This window comes from Scyliorhinus torazame, chromosome 21 (genome assembly GCF_047496885.1).
Source record: "Scyliorhinus torazame isolate Kashiwa2021f chromosome 21, sScyTor2.1, whole genome shotgun sequence".
NCBI classification, from domain to species: domain Eukaryota; kingdom Metazoa; phylum Chordata; class Chondrichthyes; order Carcharhiniformes; family Scyliorhinidae; genus Scyliorhinus; species Scyliorhinus torazame.
This window is the reverse complement of record NC_092727.1, coordinates 9,604,973-9,622,525: the sequence shown is the minus strand read 5'-3', so window position 1 is coordinate 9,622,525 and position 17,553 is coordinate 9,604,973. Positions and strand designations below refer to the sequence as shown.

The 17,553-nt window shown below is 48.9% G+C and overlaps 1 protein-coding gene across 2 annotated transcripts in view; it reads right to left on the bottom strand.

The window, feature by feature from the left end:
• Window positions 1–17,553, bottom strand: part of bco2a (beta-carotene oxygenase 2a) — a 47,394-nt gene that overhangs the window by 24,305 nt on the left and 5,536 nt on the right. The window contains exons 1-4 of one of the 2 annotated variants that reach the window (XM_072486479.1): window positions 9,229–9,390; window positions 7,204–7,408; window positions 1,316–1,527; window positions 1,114–1,229 (exon numbers count right to left, since the gene is read on the bottom strand). In XM_072486479.1, coding sequence (XP_072342580.1) covers window positions 1,114–1,229; window positions 1,316–1,527; window positions 7,204–7,408; window positions 9,229–9,253 — 558 coding nt within the window. In that variant the 5' untranslated portion in view covers window positions 9,254–9,390. Of the gene's footprint in view, window positions 1–1,113; window positions 1,230–1,315; window positions 1,528–7,203; window positions 7,409–9,228; window positions 9,391–17,553 lie in introns of those variants that run through there. The other variant, XM_072486478.1, reaches the window with a different exon arrangement.

The following is a 17,553-nucleotide window of genomic DNA, read 5'->3' as shown; positions in this document are numbered from 1 at the left end:
CCTGCCTGTCAATCCTGGACCTGCCGAATCCCGCACTATTTCTCATTGGAATCGATTGTGTTCCGCGTGGTGCCGGTGCGAGCCCCTTAACCGTCGTTGAATCGGTCCAGGGGCGGCGCCAGTTTTGCTGTCATCGAAGTTCAAAAATCCTGCTCAGGCGACAATACTTAGGGCGGGATTCTCCGACACCCCGCCGGGTCGGAGAATCACTGGGGGGGGGACGGCGTGAAGACCGCCCCCGCCGGCTGCCGACTTCTGTGGGGCCGGGGAGTTGGCGGGGACCTCAGGGGGGCGCGGGGGGGGGGGATCTGGCCCTGGGAGGTGCCCCCACGGTGGCCTTGCCCATGATCGGAGCCCACCAATCCGTGGGCGGGCCTGTGCCGTGGGGCACTCTATTCCTCCGCGTCGGCCGCTGTAACAGTCCGCGATGGCCGACACAGAGATGATCCCCCCCCCCCGCATGCGCTGGGGTGATGCCAGCACACGCTGGCACTCCCGCGCATGCGCCAACTCACGCCGGCCGGCGGAGTCCCTTCGGCGCCAGTTGGTATGGCGCCAAGCCCCTTCCGCGTCGGCCGGCGCGGCGCAAACCACGGCGGCGGCGGCCTAGCCCCTGAAGGTGCGGAGGATTCCGCACCTTCACGGTGGCCCGACGCTGGAGTGGTTCACGCCGCTCCTTTCCGCCGGAGTTGCCCGCCCCGCCGGTTCGCGGAGAATCCCGCTCTTAGTCTCAGGAATGGAGAATTCCGCCGCAAGACTGTGATGTAAATGTGATAATGTGGTTTTGCCAGCGTTAGAAGCTTTAGCCGAATTTGCACTATGGTTCCAAAGCAGGCATTAGGCCCTTGGGTAGCATATTCAAGAGGCCTAATGTCTGTTTTAAGCAACCGTCCTCGGCACTTTTGACTGGAAGATCACACACATTTCCTAAACTGTACTATGTTTCCTAAGTTTCTGCACTCAACATAAATGTACTGACTATCCTGAGAGCAACTTGACATACAAGGTAAAAGTACTAACGTTTTCAATGTCAGCTTTTACTTCAAGCAGAAAAATGGAACTAGCCTTCACAAAATGCAGTTTATTCTAGTGAAGCGATAAAGTAATGCTTACCTTTTCTTCTGTGTCAAGTGTATTGGGGTTCACTTTATGGATGAAATTAGTTTCCGTGGTCGCATAGTAATCTCCTTTGTACCGTGCAAAGTTCACGCTGCCATTATCAGTGGCTTCTAAAACAAAACATTACCTTTAATTGGAACACCAGTTTTGATCTTCCCATGAAGCACAATTACATTGATGAATACTTGGAACATACTTAGTATTTCAAATTTGCTAGCAAATCGTTGAAAAATGTTTTTGCAAGGATCCGGCATCGCAAGAGTCCCAAATTCAGAGACCATGATACGGTTGTTTGCATAGTTGGTCTGATATGTCTCACTGCGTAGAAACTTGCTCATATAGGTTACATTACCATCTTCAATTTTGAACTGATGCATTAAGGCCATGCCATCAAACCAGTGGTTGTATCTAAAGAGAGAAAAGACCTGAAGTTTATTAAATACGGATTATAGACATATTATGCAGTTTGTTCATTTGGCATGCGTGTGTGTGGATAATATATATATTGGATGGCAGAGCAGGTTCAAGGGGTCAAAACGTCTACTCCTGCTGCTATTTCCTATGTTCCTTCTTTAATGGGCAAAATATACTGTGAATAACTTCAAATGAACTTCAGGGGAAGCATCCACATCGCTAGACTTTTGGGTCTGAGATGCCCGATGTTGTAAGGAGGCTGTTAATGGGAATGCCCTTTTCCTTCCTGAGGCTTGAGTTCTTTGGGCTCACCCACTACCCCTAAATTCTTCCTACCGATGTGAAAATTGAGGTGGGCCTGAAATGGCCCTTAAAGGGCTGTCTTTGATAGGTAACTTAAGGCATCAAAGCTTTGACAAAGGGTCACCTGGACTCGAAACGTTAGCTCTTTTCTCTCCCTACAGATGCTGCCAGACCCGCTGAGATTTTCCAGCATTTTCTTTTTGGTTTCAGATTCCAGCATCCGCAGTAATTTGCTTTTATCCAGCTTTTACTTAAGGCATCAATTGGGGTGAGGGCGGAGGTGGGGCACCAGGGTTGGTCTCGCCCATTCATCCGTAAAATTGCAGAGGCATCGGGGCTGCCCAGTCAACCGCCTACAATCCTTGCCGGCGGGACACATAGCCCAGTGTTTTCATGGAAAACTGCAAATGGTATGAAAGATCCTTTTAATGACAAGGTTTATGTTCCTCGAATGCCAATCAATCTCACTGGCCTACAAAAGGAACAATCAAAACTATGGAGTCTTACTTCTGTGGCCCGAAACAATTCTTAGAGATTATTTGTCAAGCAAAATCATATTTTCCTTTCTGTTTCTTCTTAATCTTTCTCAATCCAATCTTCTTTCTCTCCCTTTATATCTCCTTTGACATGGAATTTGAAATAAATTAATTTAATTTCCTTAAATCTCACAATTATATTAAAGGAGTTATAAAAGGGGATAGACTGTTGTCTCATTAGAAACATAGAAAATATGAGCAGGAGGAGGTCAAACGGTCCTTTGAGCCTGCTCCGCCATTCATTATGATCATCTAACTCAATAGCCTAATCCCGCCTACCCCCCATATCCTCTGATCCCCTTCATTCCAGGTGCTATATCTAACTGCTTCTTGAAGACGTACAATATTTTGGCCTTAATTACTTTCTGTGGTAATGAATTCCACAGGCTCACAACTCTCTGGGTGAAGACATTTCTTCTCATCTGTCCTAAGTGGTCTACCCCGTATCCTCAGGCTGTGGCCCCTGGTTCTGGACACCCCCACCATCGGGAACATCCTTCTTGCATCTAGCCTATCTAGTCCGTCATCCCAGGAATCAGTCTGGTGAACCTTCGCTGCACTCTCTCTTCGAGAGGTTGATCATGAAGCGCATCACCTCCATACTCCCAGAATGCCTTGATCCATTGCAATTCGCATACCGTCGCAACCGGTCCACAGCAGATGCCATTTCCCTGGCCCTACACTCATCCCGAGAGCATCTCGACAACAAGGACTCCTACATCAGACTCCTATTTATTGACTACAGCTCCGCCTTCAACACCATAATCCCAGCCAAGCTCATATCAGAGCTCCAAAACCTAGGACTTGGCTCCCCACTCTGCAACTGGATCCTCGATTTTCTGACCAACAGACCACAATCAGTAAGAACGAACAACAACACCTCCTCCACAATAGTCCTCAACACCAGGGCCCCGCAAGGCTGCGTACTTAGCACCTTACTATACTCCCTATACACACACGACTGCGTGGCAAAATTTGGTTCCAACTCCATCTCCAGGTTTGCTGACGATACGACCATAGTGGGCCGGATCTCGAATAACGACGAGTCAGAATACAGGTGGGAGATAGAGAACCTAGTGGAGTGGTGCAGCGACAACAATCTCTCCCTCAATGCCAGCAAAACTAAAGAGCTAGGCATTGACTTCAGGAAGCAAAGTACTGTACACACCCCTGTCAGCATCAACGGGGCCGAGGTGGAGATGGTTAGCAGTTTCAAATTCCTAGGGGTGCACATCTCCAAATATCTGTCCTGGTCCAGCCACGTTGATACTGCCACCAAGAAATCACAACAGCGCCTATACTTCCTCAGGAAACTAAGGAAATTTTGCATGTCCACATTCGCCCTTACCAACTTTTACAGATGCACCACAGAAAGCATCCTATCTGGCTGCATCACAGCCTGGTATGGCAACTGCTCGGCCCAGGACCACAAGAAACTTCAGAAAGTCGTGAACACAGCCCAGTCCATCGCACAAACCATTGACTCCATCTACACCTCCTGCTGCCTGGGGAAAGCGGGCAGCATAACCAATGACCCCACCCACCTGCTTACTCACTCTTCCAACGGGCAGGAGATACAGAAGTCTGAGAACACGCACAAACAGACTCAAAAACAGCTTCTTCCCCGCTGTTACCAGACTCCTAAATGACCCTCTTATGGACTGATCTCATTAACACTACACCCTGTATGCTTCATCTGATGCTGGTGCTTATGTAGTTACATTGTATACCTTGTGTTGCCCTATTATGTGTTTTCTTTTATTCCTTTTTCTTCCCATGTACTTAATGATCTGTTGAGCTGCTCGCAGAAAAATATCTTTCACTGTACCTCGACACACATGATAATAAACAAATCCAATCCAATCCGATCCAATCTAGAGCAAAAACATCCTTCCTTAGATAAGGAGACCAAAACTGCACACAATATTCCAGGTGTGGCCTCGCCAAGGTGCTGTATAATTGCAGCAAGACATCCCTGCTCGAATCCTCTTGCTATGAAGGCCAACATACCATTTGCCTTCTTGCACCTGCTGCACCTGCATGTCTACCTTCAGTGGCTGGTGTATGAGGTCACCCAGGTTTTGTTGCACATTCCCCTCTCCTAATTTATGGCCATTCAGATAATAGTCTCTCTTCCCGTTTTTACGGGAAAATGGATAACGTCACAATTGTGCAAATTATACTGCATGTGTCACTCATTTGCCCATTCACTCAACTTATTCAAATCACACTGAAGGATCTCTGCATCCTCCTCACAGCTCACCCTCCCACCCAACTATGTGCCAACTATTTATTTGGAGATATTGGCCGGGATTCTCCGGGATCCGGCGGGTGGGCCGTACCAGTGCCAAGGAGTGGCGTGAACCACTCCGGCGTCGGGCCGCCTGGAAGGTGCAGACTCCTCAGCACCTCCAGGGGCTAGGCCGGCGCTGGTGGTTGGCGCCGTGCCAACCAGCACCGAAGGGCCTCCACTGGCCGGCGCCAGCGTGTTCTGGCGCATGCGCAGAACCGCTGCCGTGTTTCCTGCACATGTTCAGGGGGTTTCTCCTCCGCCTTGGCCTTGGCGGAGCTTTAGAGAGGCCGGCGCAGAGGGAAAAAGTGCCCCCACGGCACAGGCCTGCCCGCAGATCGGTGGGCCCCGATTACGGGCCAGGCCACCATGGAACCCCCCCCCCCCCCCCCTCGGCCGGGGCCGGATCCCCCCGCGCCTCCCGAGGACTCTGCAGGCCGCCCTCAAAGCCAGCTCCCGCCGGTACTGACCTGGTCTAATCCACGCCGGTGGGACTGGCTGAAAACAGGCGGCTGCTCGGCCCATCAGGGACAGGAGAATCGCCAGGGGGCCGCTGCCAACGGCCCCCGACCGGCGCGGCGCGATCCCCGCCCCCGCCAAAAAACCGGCGCCAGAGAATTCGGCAGCCAGCGTCGAAGCGGCGGGGCGGGAATCACGCCCCGGCGATTCTCCGACCCGGCTGGGGGGGTCGGAGAATCCCACCCATTACATTTCATTCCCTCATCAAAATCATTAATATATATTGTGAATGGCTGGAGTCCCAGCACCGATCCCTGCGGGACCCCACTAGTCACTGCTACCATTTGGAAAAAGACCCTTTAATTCCGACTCTCTTTGTTTTCTGTCTGCCAACCAGTTTTCTATCCATCTCAATACACTACCACTAATCCCATGTGCTTTAATTTTACACGCTTATCTCTGATGTGGGACTTTGTCAAAAACCTTCTGAAAGTCCAAATCCACTGGCTCCCCCTCGTCAACTCTACAAGATACATACTCGAAGAATTCCAGTAGATTTGTCAAGCATGATTTCCCCTTCATAAATCCATGCTGAGTCCGTCTGATCCTGCCACTGATTTCTCAGTGCTTTGATCTAAACTCTTTGATAATGGATTCTAGAAGGTTCCTCGCTACCGATGTCAGGCTGACAGTTTTATATTTCCATGTTTTCTCTCTACCCCCCTCTTTAAAGAGTGTGGTTACATTTGCTACCCTCCAATCTGTAGGGACTGTTCCAGAGTCTCTAGAATCTTGGATGATGACCACCAATGCATCCACTATTTCTCGAGCCACTTCCTGAAGTATGTGGGCAGCACGGTAGCCTTGTGGATAGCACAATTGCTTCACAGCTCCAGGGTCCCAGGTTCGATTCCAGCTTGGGTCACTGTCTGTGCGGAGTCTGCACATCCTCCCCGTGTGTGCGTGGGTTTCCTCCGGGTGCTCCGGTTTCCTCCCACAGTCCAAAGATGTGCAGGTTAGGTGGATTGGCCATGATAAATTGCCCTTCGTGTCCAAAATTGCCCTTAGTGTTGGGTGGGGTTGCTGGGTTATGGGGATGGGGTGGCGGTGTTGGCCTTGGGTAGGGTGCTCTTTCCAAGAGCCGGTGCAGACTCGATGGGCCGAATGGCCTCCTTCTGCACTGTAAATTCTATGATTCTATGATTCTATGATTCTATACTCTGGGATGTAGATTATCGGCCCTGGGGATTTATCAGCCTTCAATCCCATCAATTTCCCCAACACCATTTCTCCACTAATATTGATCTCTCTCAGTTCGTCACTCGCACGAAACCTTATATTCCTTAACATTTCTGGTATCTTATTTGTGCCCTCATTTGTGAAAACATAACCAAAGTATGCATTTAGTTGCTCAGCCATTTCTTCATCCCCCATTATAAATTCTCCTGTTTCTGCCTGTAAGATATTTGTCTTCACCAATCTTTTTTCTTCACGCATGTTTTGGTGCGTGAAGGGTGGAGGTGTGGTCTTGGGTAGGGTGCTCTTTCGAAGGGCCGGTGCAGACTCGATGGGCTGAATGGCCTCCTTCTGCACTGGTTTAGCACAGGGCTAAATCGCTGGCTTTTAAAGCAGACCAAGGCAGGCCAGCAGCACGGTTCAATTCCCGTACCAGCCTCCCCGAACAGGCGCCGGAATGTGTCCACTAGGGGCTTTTCACAGTAACTTCATTTGAAGCCTACTTGTGACAATAAGCGATTTTCACTTTCACTTTATCACTTCACTCTAAATTCTATGATTCTATGATTAAGATTCAGGAGCCGAGTCTCAGAATCAACGACGTCACTCTCCATGTTGATGAAAAATTCTATCATGTTCTGGTCATTGTTCACAGAGATCCAAGATATCCCGTTACCCTCACCACCCCATTATCAGCTTGCAATTCCTTAAAGTTGTGGCACAAATAATTTTAAGATGAAAGTTGAGGGAAAAGTCGAACTAATGGCACACTTCACAAGATTCCCTCATGCTGGCATAAACTGTGTTTGTTACCACTTTTTCACATGTACAGAAGTATACACTTACTTGTCATTTCCAAACTCAAATTTTCCAGGCCCATTTCTCAGCAGATTTCCTCGCAACCATTTAGGGATTTCCCCTTTGACTTTCACTGGAATGGGTTCAGGGGTTTCCTCCACAGTCATGAACAGTGGTGCTAAACATTCTAGTCCCGTTTTCCTGCTGTGGTATATTGGTTCCTTCATTTTAACTGGAAACAGGTGCTTCAAAACTTTAAAAGCAAAGTTCAGAAATAGATTCCGTGAGTACACAGAACGTTGGTGTACCTGTTATAAAATAGTATTCAAGGCCCCTCACATTTGGTCACGTGAATGGAGGAAACAGCAAGCACAGGTTATTCAACCATTCACAGTTCTGGGTGCCATAAACATTAGAAATACATGTCAAAAGATAAATTCATATTCTATAACTGAATTATTTGTTAAAATGGGTTTTGAATTTTGGCTGAGGGGAATAAAGACAATTCTATAACTGAATTATTTGTTAAAATGGGTTTTGAATTTTGGCTATGGGGAATAAAGACAATTACAATTCTGCCTGCACAGTTTTTCACTCGGAATAACTTACCCTTGTTATATTCTTCTGCAAGGGAATAATGATGAGTAGGGTGGTCTGAATGGGAAGAAATTTGGCAAGGTTAGCGCCCAGTGAGCAGGCTGGGTGGGATGATTGGGAAGAGGGTAGAAGCAAGACAGTGGGAGTTGTTGCTTGCAAGGTCAAGTTGCTCGTTTCGGCACTCTGCAGAATACCAAGGAAGGAACAGAGTACCTTTGGGCTCATTCCAACCTGAAACAGTGGCTGGGGAGTAGAGAAACAGGGGAGTTGGGATGAGGTAGGAAGAGGGGTAAAATCAAATTGTCCAACAGGGGAGGCGGCATGACTATGTAAGATGGAAGAGAGGACACAAAAGGGCAACAGAAGAAAATAGGAAATAGAGATTGTGGGGTTGGGTCCAGACCTGCAGCCAAAATGCAGACATGAATGAATGTGATGTATTCAGGTGAAGTAGGCATGGCAGGGATTAGTAAAAACATCTTCTGGTTATAAATAGACTTTTCCTATTCCTCCTGGTACTTTGTGTTGGTTAAATTAAAAATTGTCACACTTGGTACACAGGTATCCAAAGTTTACAATGAATGTTAATCAGCAATTAGCCAAATTATGCCAAACACCTTTGGATCAACTTCACCAAACACTAAGCTCATGGATTTAACAGAGTTGTCCTCTGTTCCTATTCTTTATGTAACCATTTTTCTAAATACACTTAGTATTTGAAAATACCTCTGGTAAAAATTAATATTTTTGACCAACACCAGATCCAGACGTGTAGCGATTTTGGTAGGAAGGGAGTCCAAGATATCAGCAGTTTCATTATTTTTCTGCAGCCAGGCAAACATCTGTTTTCTCCTGGCCCAAAAAATATAATTTTAGCACTTAGCTTTCAGATCTCTCCTGCTGCACCAGCAGGTTTTACTGAGTGCATCACTGATGGTGCAGACGGCAATTGCCAATTAAAATGGCACTGGGTTCCACATAGATCATAGGAGTTCAATTTGCACAGATGACAGGATCTCCCACCTGAAGCATGCAGGCGCCTGGGCTATCCAACAGAAACCCCTGGATTAAATTGATGGGGGAATTCGGAAATGGGGTAGTGAGTGCACAACCTCCATTTTAACTTCAATACTGTCCCATTTCCCCGGTGGAAGGAAGTTAAGACCTCCTCATGATGTTAAAGAAATCACGTTTTCACACTGTGAAGCTGCATTGAATAACAAATGAACAGCAATACCTCATCTCTAAAATAAGCATGTCTGCACATTGCCATCAATGTGCTACTGCAACATCAGTTTGGCATTTTTTTACAAGTTAAAAGAAATATGCTAACATATACAAAAACATTACTTTTGTTTTGTCTCCAAACAAATGCTAAACTGTTTTAATAGCAGGACTAAGATGTAACCAATAAATCTTGATTTCTAAACTGAAGCCAGCCATATTCGAACTTACGATAGTAAAGCATTGACTTACGTTTTAACACTTTAAGCTGTCTCATGTTGAACCGTTCTAGTATTATTGCAAGAAAGTAATTCCTTTTTGCCCAAACTTTCCTGTTCAGCAAGTATTGTTAAATACAATCCCTCAGTCGCACTGGCCCACGATATTACACTGTTTTGGTAGACTTTACCCTTTGTACTTGGCCTTGTTGGTGCTTACTTTGCAGGGGGGGGTGTGGCCATTGGGTAATATATTATACTTCAGGAAGCAACAACTTATCAAATCAAATGTCAGTGCAGGGAGTGGCTAATTGGCACACCATGGGGGTTTTCCGTCTGCCCCCGAGCGTATGGATAAACACCACCAGATCTAGATACTTCTGGCTGGTCAGAGGCACGAGGCAGGGATGCCACTATACCCGCTGCTGTTTGTCCTGGCAATCGCGCCACTGGTGATCATCTCAGAGCGGAAAAGGGGTGGAGAGGTATCCAAAGGGGGGACAAAGAGCATAGAGTTTCACTCTACGCAGATGACCTGCTCCTCTACATCTCAAAACCCCGGACCAGCAAGGAAGGGATAACGAAACTCCAAAAGGAGTTGGGAGCCTTCTCAGGCTACAAGCCAGGCTACAAGCGTAACCTGAGCAAGAGCGAGATCTTCCCTGTGAACCTGCAAGGGGGAGGGACAGAGCTGGGGAGGGGCCTGCTGTTAAAGCAAGTCCAGACCAAATTCAGCTACCAGAGGATCCAAATATCCCACGGGCTGGACACGGATCCACAAATGGAAACTGACAAATCTGGTGGGGGAACTCAAAAAGGACCTGTAGAGGTGGGATCCTCTCCCACTCTCCCTAGCAGGGAGAATAAGGACAATCAAAATGAGCATACAGCCCAGATGCCTCTTTCTGTTTAGATCCCGCCCGGTCTACATCCTCAAGGCCTTTTTAACACAGTCAACAAACTAATCATGCTGTTTGTGTGTGTCTGTGTGTGGTGGTGGTGGTGGTTTTGGGGGAGAGAGAAGAGAACCCGAGGATCAATAGAAAGTCCCACAAAGGAAAGAAAATGTGGGAGGCCTGGCCCTCCTGAACCTACTATTTTGCCACTGTGCGGCCACTGTAGAAAGAGTACGGGGATGGGTGAAGGAACCTGGAGCAGAGTAGGTGAAGATGGAGGAGACGTCCCTCCGAGCCCTAGCCACAGCCGATCTCCCATCCCCCCCTCCGGCCAATTATTCAAGATAAAATAGAATTTACAGTGCAGAAGGAGGCCATTCGGCCCATCGAGTCTGCACCGGCTCTTGGAAAGAGCACCCTACCCAAGGTCAACACCTCCACCCTATCCCGATAACCCAGTAACCCCACCCAACACTAAGGGCAATTTTTGGACACTATGGGCAATTTATCATGGCCAATCCACCTAACCCGCACATCTTTGGACTGTGGGAGGAAACCGGAGCACCCGGAGGAAACCCACGCACACACGGGGAGGATGTGCAGACTCCGCACAGACAGTGACCCAAGCCGGGAATCGAACCTGGAGCTATGAAGCAATTGTGCTATCCACAATGCTGCCGTGCTGCCCCTAAGAGCGAGATCTTCCCTGTGAACCTGCAAGGGAGACCCCAGTGGTGGTAGCCATGCTCCGGACATGGTACCAAATGAGGCAACACTTCAGCCTAACCAAAACGTCCACTATGGCCCCCATCTGCAACAACCACAGCTTCAGTCCTGCAATAATGGACACCACCTTCAAAAGGTGGAGACAGGACGAAGGAACTCTAATGGTTAGGGACATGCACAAAATGATAGAATAGCGACCCTGGGGAAACTCATGGAGAAGCTCCGGTTGCCAAGAATAAATTACCTAAGATTAATTCAGGTCAAAAGTTTTCTCCACAAGGAAGCAACGACATACCCCCAGCTACCAGCTCATTAGAGGAACTGCTAGACTCGAGCGACCGAGGGAAAGGAAACTGCGGACTTGTATTGCGGAAGAGGTATGCTCCCCCTGAATAAGACAAGGAAAAAATGGAAGGAGGAACTAGGTATAGAGATAGAGGGTGGACTCTGGATTGAAGCTCTTCACAGGGTGAACTTCACCTCCATGTGCGCAGGGCTGAGCCTAACGCAGTGAAAGGTGGTGCACAGAGCGCACCTAACCAAAACGCGAATGAGTGATTTCTTTCCAGATGTGGACGACGCCAGCGAGGTCCAGCCAACCACACCTACATGTTTTGGGCTTGCCCAGACTTGTCGGGTACAGGACAACTTTCTTTGAGGCAATGTCTAGGGTTGTGGGAGTGAGAGTGGAGCCATGCCTAAAGGTGGCGGTCTTCGGGATTTCAGATCAGCCAGAACGCTTCATGGGGAAGGAGGTCAACGCCGTAGCCTTTGCCTCCCTGAATTCCCACTGGAGAATTCTGCTTGCCTCGTGATCGGCAGCACCACCCAATGCGGCAGACTGGTTGTCCAATCTGGCGGAATTTCTCAGGCTGGAGAAAGTCAAATTTGTCACTTGGGGTCAGAAGAAGGCTTCCACAGGACGTGGAAGCTGTTCACCAACTTGTTCGAAGACCTGTTCGTAGCCAGCAACCAGTAGAGTAAGGGGAGAGACATGAACGAACCACGGGACAAAGAGGAAAAGGAAAGGGGGAACGAGGTGGGAGGAATGGGGGGGGGGGCGGTGAACGCACGCAAAGCGAACGAGAGGGATAAAGGACAAAGCTGCAGGGGATTGCTCTGAGGGCAAGCTGAAGCCCAAACCAAACTATAAATAGAAACTTGTAAATATGTGCTCTGGCCATATTGGGGATTGTACCCCAATGGGGACCCCAATGGGGTTATGGTCACAGTGGAGGGAAGTCAATTGTTTGTAAATATAGGTGTTGGCTTCTGTGTTGCTTTTTTATTTCCCTTTTTGGCATGGTTTTGTAATGTGCAATTTATCAATTGTTAAATGTAAGATGTGAAAATCCTATAAAAACGTTAAAAGAAACAATATTCTGAATAAAACAACCCACAACACTGTTAAAACTAAATTCACCTGTCTCCCAATATTAGAAAATTCCAGGATTCAATTCCGATCTGTATCATCGTCAAAAATGAATCAGTTTTCCTTTTTTTAAAAAATGTACTTCATTACAAACATGTATCAGAACAGGTTACAGCGAACAAACACCCCGGGAATCATACTTCCCTACAATCGGCTATACAGTCTGTACAGATTTTCCCCCTTTTTCACACACCCCCTCCCGCGACGAACAGCCCCTCAAACACAGTCACAAGCATCCCCCACCTTTCCTCAAATTCCCCTGAAGTGCCCCTGAACTCACACTTTGGGCGGGATTCTCCGCTCCCGGGAATAAGTGCCCGCGCCGTCGTGAACGCCATCGCGTTTCAGGACGGCGTGAATAGGGTCCGGGCACGATCTATTCTGGCCCCCACGCGCGCTGGCCCCTCACCAACATGGCGCCGGTGTTCTGGGACTGCGCGCGGAAGGAGGTAGGCCCGGGGGGGGGGGGGGGAAGAGGCCGGTCTGCCGATCGGTGGGCCGCGATCGCGGGCCAGACCCCATCGGAGGGCCCCCCCCCACACACACACACACACAGGCCACCCTCCCCAGCGTTCCCGCAGAGTTCCCACCAGCAGCGACCAGGGCTGGCCGGCGCCGGCGGGAACCTGTCGTGTCATAGCAGCCGCTCGGCCCATTCGGGCCGGAGAATCGGCGTTCGCCGTTTGTGGAGATTCTCCGAGTGGCCCGGCGCGAATCGTGCGGCGCTGGTTTCGGGGGGTGGGAGAATCGCATGCGGGGTTCGGGGCGGCGTGCCGCCATTCGCCCGGCATGGCGGGGGGGGGGGGGGGGGGGGGGGGGGGGGAGGAGAGAATCGCGCCCTTTATCTTCTCTAATCGCAGGAAGTCGTACACGTCACCCAACAATGCTGCTACCCCCAGGGCGATCCCGACCGCCACTCCAGCAAACTGCGCCGCCATGCAATCAGAGAGGCGATGGCCAAGACATTGGCCTTCCTCCTCTCCATGAACTCCGGCTTCTCTGAAACCCCAAATATCGCCACCCAAGGGCCCGGGTCCACCTCCTCCTCCACTATCCTGGCTAAGACCGCGACCACTCCCGCCCAGAATCTTCCCAATGTTTTGCAACCCCAAAACATGAGTGCGTGATTCGCTGGCTCCCGTCCACATCTCTCACACTCATCTACTACCCCCTGAAAGAACCCACTCATTCTCGCCCGAGTCATATGCACCCTGTGCACCACCTTAAACTGTATCAGGCTCATCCTTGCACAAGAGGAGGTCCCGTTTACCCTTCGTAGTGCCTCACTCCATACTCCCCAATTGATCTCCCCTCCCAACTCCGCTTCCAATTTTCCCTTGATCTTCACCTCCCAGCTCCCCCAGCCACTTATATATATCCCCAATTCTTCGCTCCCCTTCCACATCCGGAAGTAGCAGTCGCTCCAGCAGGGTGTATCCCGGCAACCTGGGGAACCCCCTCCAGACCTTTCGTGCAAAGTCCCTAACCTGCAGATACCTGAACTCACTACCCCTCAGCAGCTCTATCCTCTCCCTTAGCTCCTCCAGACTGGCGAACCCTTCCTCCAAGTACAGATCCCTCACCTTGACCAACCCCACTTCCCTCCACCTCCTGTACACACTATCCATCCCCCCCGGCTCAAACCCATGATGCTCGCACAGCGGCGTTGGCACCAACATCCCTTCCACCCTATGTCTCCTCAACTGATTCCATATCTTCACCGTGGACTGCACCACCGAGCTCCCTGAATACCTACTCGGAGCCATTGGCAAAGCTGCCGTCACCATAGCCCTCAAATTAGACCCCTTACAAGATTCCTCCTCCATCCTAACCCACTCTACCCCTTCTCCTTCCCACCACCGCCGCACCTTGTCCACATTCGCCGCCCAATAATAATGAAGCAGGTTCGGCAACGCCAACCCCCCCTGCTGCCTCTGCCTCTGTAGCAGGGTCCTCCCCACCCTCGGCACCTTTCCCGCCCATACAAAGTCAGAAATGATCGTGTCCACTTTCTGAAAAAAGGCCTTTGGTATAAAGATCGGGATAGCTTGAAAGATAAACAAGAACCTCAGCAGAATATTCATTTTCACTGCTTGGATCCTTCCTGCCAGCATTAAGTGCAGTGTATCCCACCTCTTAAGATCCTCCCTCCCGAGCCTCCTCTACCAACTTCGTTAGCCCAGTCCATTCGCAAGCTACCTGAATCCCTAAAACCTAATACCTCGCTACCGTAATTGGCATCCCCCCTAAATTATCCCGCTGTGCCAGCTCATTCACCGGGAGTACCTCGCTTTTGATTCAGTTTTTCTTTGGGCCCTACCTTGTCAGCGAACTAAGTTTCATTGAAATCCATCCATTCATTTTTGAGATGTAGGGGGAGATTCTGCTGCCCGCCGCTGGTAGCGGAGTTACCGATGCGACAGAGAATCTTATGTTGGGTAAAAAACAGGAGCGGCGCCGGGCACTGATCACGTTGCGATGCTCCAGTGCCCAGCTGGCAGCAGAATCGAGGATCACATCCCACACTGGCGGGAGGATGCAACTGAGTCATTTAAACCCATTTGCATTCTATTAATGGGCTGGACACCGGATTCTCCATGCCTCCGTGATACTCCAGCCCTCTGGGTTGGGATTCACGTGGACGTGGATTTGTCCAAGTATTTGCCAGCATGGCCCTGACATGGTGGACTGTGCAGTGGGCCATGTGGTGGGCTAAGGGGTATGTATTTAATGTAGGTGCCCCCAAAGTCCATCAGAGGGCTCCCCTCCCCCTACAAGGCAAATCCTGCCCACCCCAACCCCAGCCTCCCCATCAGACACACCCATCAGAAACCCCCACCCATGAGAAGCCCCCATTAGACTCCTGATCATACTCCCCCATTAGAATCCCTCTTTAGACACCTCCATCAGATCCCCCAACCAGAGACACCCATCAGAGAGTCCCAGGTCAGTGATCCACCATCAGAGACCCCTCATCATATTCGACATCCGCCCATCAAAGACCCCCTATATCAGAGACCCTTCCCCACCCCCATAAGTCATCCCTGCCTGGAGGTTATAGAGCAGTCCAGACAGAAACAATCAAAAATCACTGCTTTTTATCTCACCTGCCTCTTATACGGGCTGCCTCAGACATCTAAATGTTAAGTGCTTTCACTTCCTGTTTTTCTCGCAGAAATCACTTAACCACTTTTGATGTGGTCAGGAGCTGTCAATCATAGCTAGATATTTATAAACGTTGAGGTTAGATTCACAGCAGGCTACTTGAGATGTATTCAAGTGTGAAGGGAAATTAAAATAAACAATCCATACACCTGACTGTCTGGAAGCTTTTACCCTGTCAATTGCAGCCTAATAAAAGCTTTTTCTGTTTGAAAGTGAATAGAGGCCTTGCAGATCAAAGGATCTCGGGGGGGGGGGTTGGCTAAAGTTTTGTGGCGTGGTTTTGGCTTTCATGAAATTACAGCTGCTGCTTCCTACACTTCTGACTAACAGGCTCCCAATAGCGAGGTCCAGCAGCTGGGCCCCATCTCACCCTACAACATAAATTTGCATCCCCCTCTTCCACCATGGAATTTTTTGGGTCCCCGCCCCCCACAATAAGAAGGTGACCCAACCCCCCTGCCATCGACCTCCATTACAGAGACCCTCTCCAGAGACCTCACCATAAGGGAGAGACCCCCATAAAAGATACCCCTGCCTGGAAGTCCCCCATCAGAGACCCCTGCCTGGAAGCTAGAGAGCAGTCCAGACAGAGACAGTGAAAAATATTATTGCTTTAAAACTGACCTGTGTAATACACTGCTGGCTCAGGCAGGAAAAATCAGCACCTGTAAAATCCTATGAAAGGAAAATCACAATACCTGGAATTAAACCCCCTCAGAACTTTGATCTGCAAGGCTTTCGTTCATATCAAAGTGAAATTGATTTTAGTAAGCTGTGATTGACAGCTTGCACACACCCAACTGTCTAATTTCCTTTCACACTTGAGTGGATTTGAAATAGCCTGCTGTGAAACTAACCACAATCTTTACAAGCATCCAGCTATGATTTACAGCTCTTGGAATACATCAAATTCGGTTTAGTAATATCACTTCTTCTTTTTCTCTGTAGAAAGCACTTAACTGCCTTTGACCGGTGTCCATCCCACTTTTTTGGTCAATGCTAGATTTTCCACTGCATCAGGAACTCTGCTACCTGCGGCGGGTGGCAGAGAATCCAGCCCACTGTTTCGTCTTCACTACTACCCTAAATTTTGAAGTCTATTTTTCATATAATCCTAGTAAATCATGCACCTTTTCCATGGCTACAGTAACCTTTCTGGAATGTGCTATTTGGTGGAGAATTTTGTTTTACAATGCAGAGCTAATCTGACTTTTTGTTTTATATTGAAAGAGAAAGATGAAATAAGGGTTTTCTAAATTGTAATTTTTTCAAACAAACATTTTAATTAGCTTTTTCAAAAATTTTCTCAGACATAAAAATTACATTACACATATTTAACTAGCATTTAACAATCCTTTCCTCAACCCGAAAACAATTAATTAATTAGCTAACTGCCCCCTCCCCTTTTAGCTGCTGAATGAGGTCAATTCCTTAAAGTGAGATATAAACGGACACCATCTTTTATGAAACCCCACCTCATTCACTTTTGAACTAAACGTAACCTTCTCTAGGCTTAGAAACTCCATTAAATTCCCATGTAGACCAAGGAACTGATCATCGACTTCAGGAAGCGCAACACGACACACTCTCGTCTGCATCAATGGCTCCGAAGTGGAGATGGTCGTTAGCTTTAAGTTCCTGGGGGTCACCATCACCAACATTCTGTCCAGGTCCACTCATGTTGATGCAACAGTCAAGGAAGCCCAACAATGTCTGTACTTCCTGCGGAAGCTAAATAAACTTGGCATGTCTGCATTGACTCTCACAAACTTCTACAGATGTGCGATAGAGAGCATCCTATCCAGCTGCATCACAGCCTGGTATGCCAACTGCTCAGTCCAAGATTGCAAGAAACTGCAGACTGTGGTGAACTCAGCCCAACGCATCACACAAACTTGCCACCCCCACATTTATTCTGTATACACCTTTCGCTGCCTCAGGAAGACAGACAGCATTATCAGAGACACCTCCCACCCAGCCATTGCCTTCTTCCAGACCCTTCCATCAGGCAGAAGGTACAGAAGTCTGAAGACTCGCACATCCAGACATAGGAACATCTTCTTCCCCACAGCTGCAAGACTCCTCAACGACTCCCCCTCAGACTGATCTATTCCCTGTAAGAACACTATTCACGACGCGC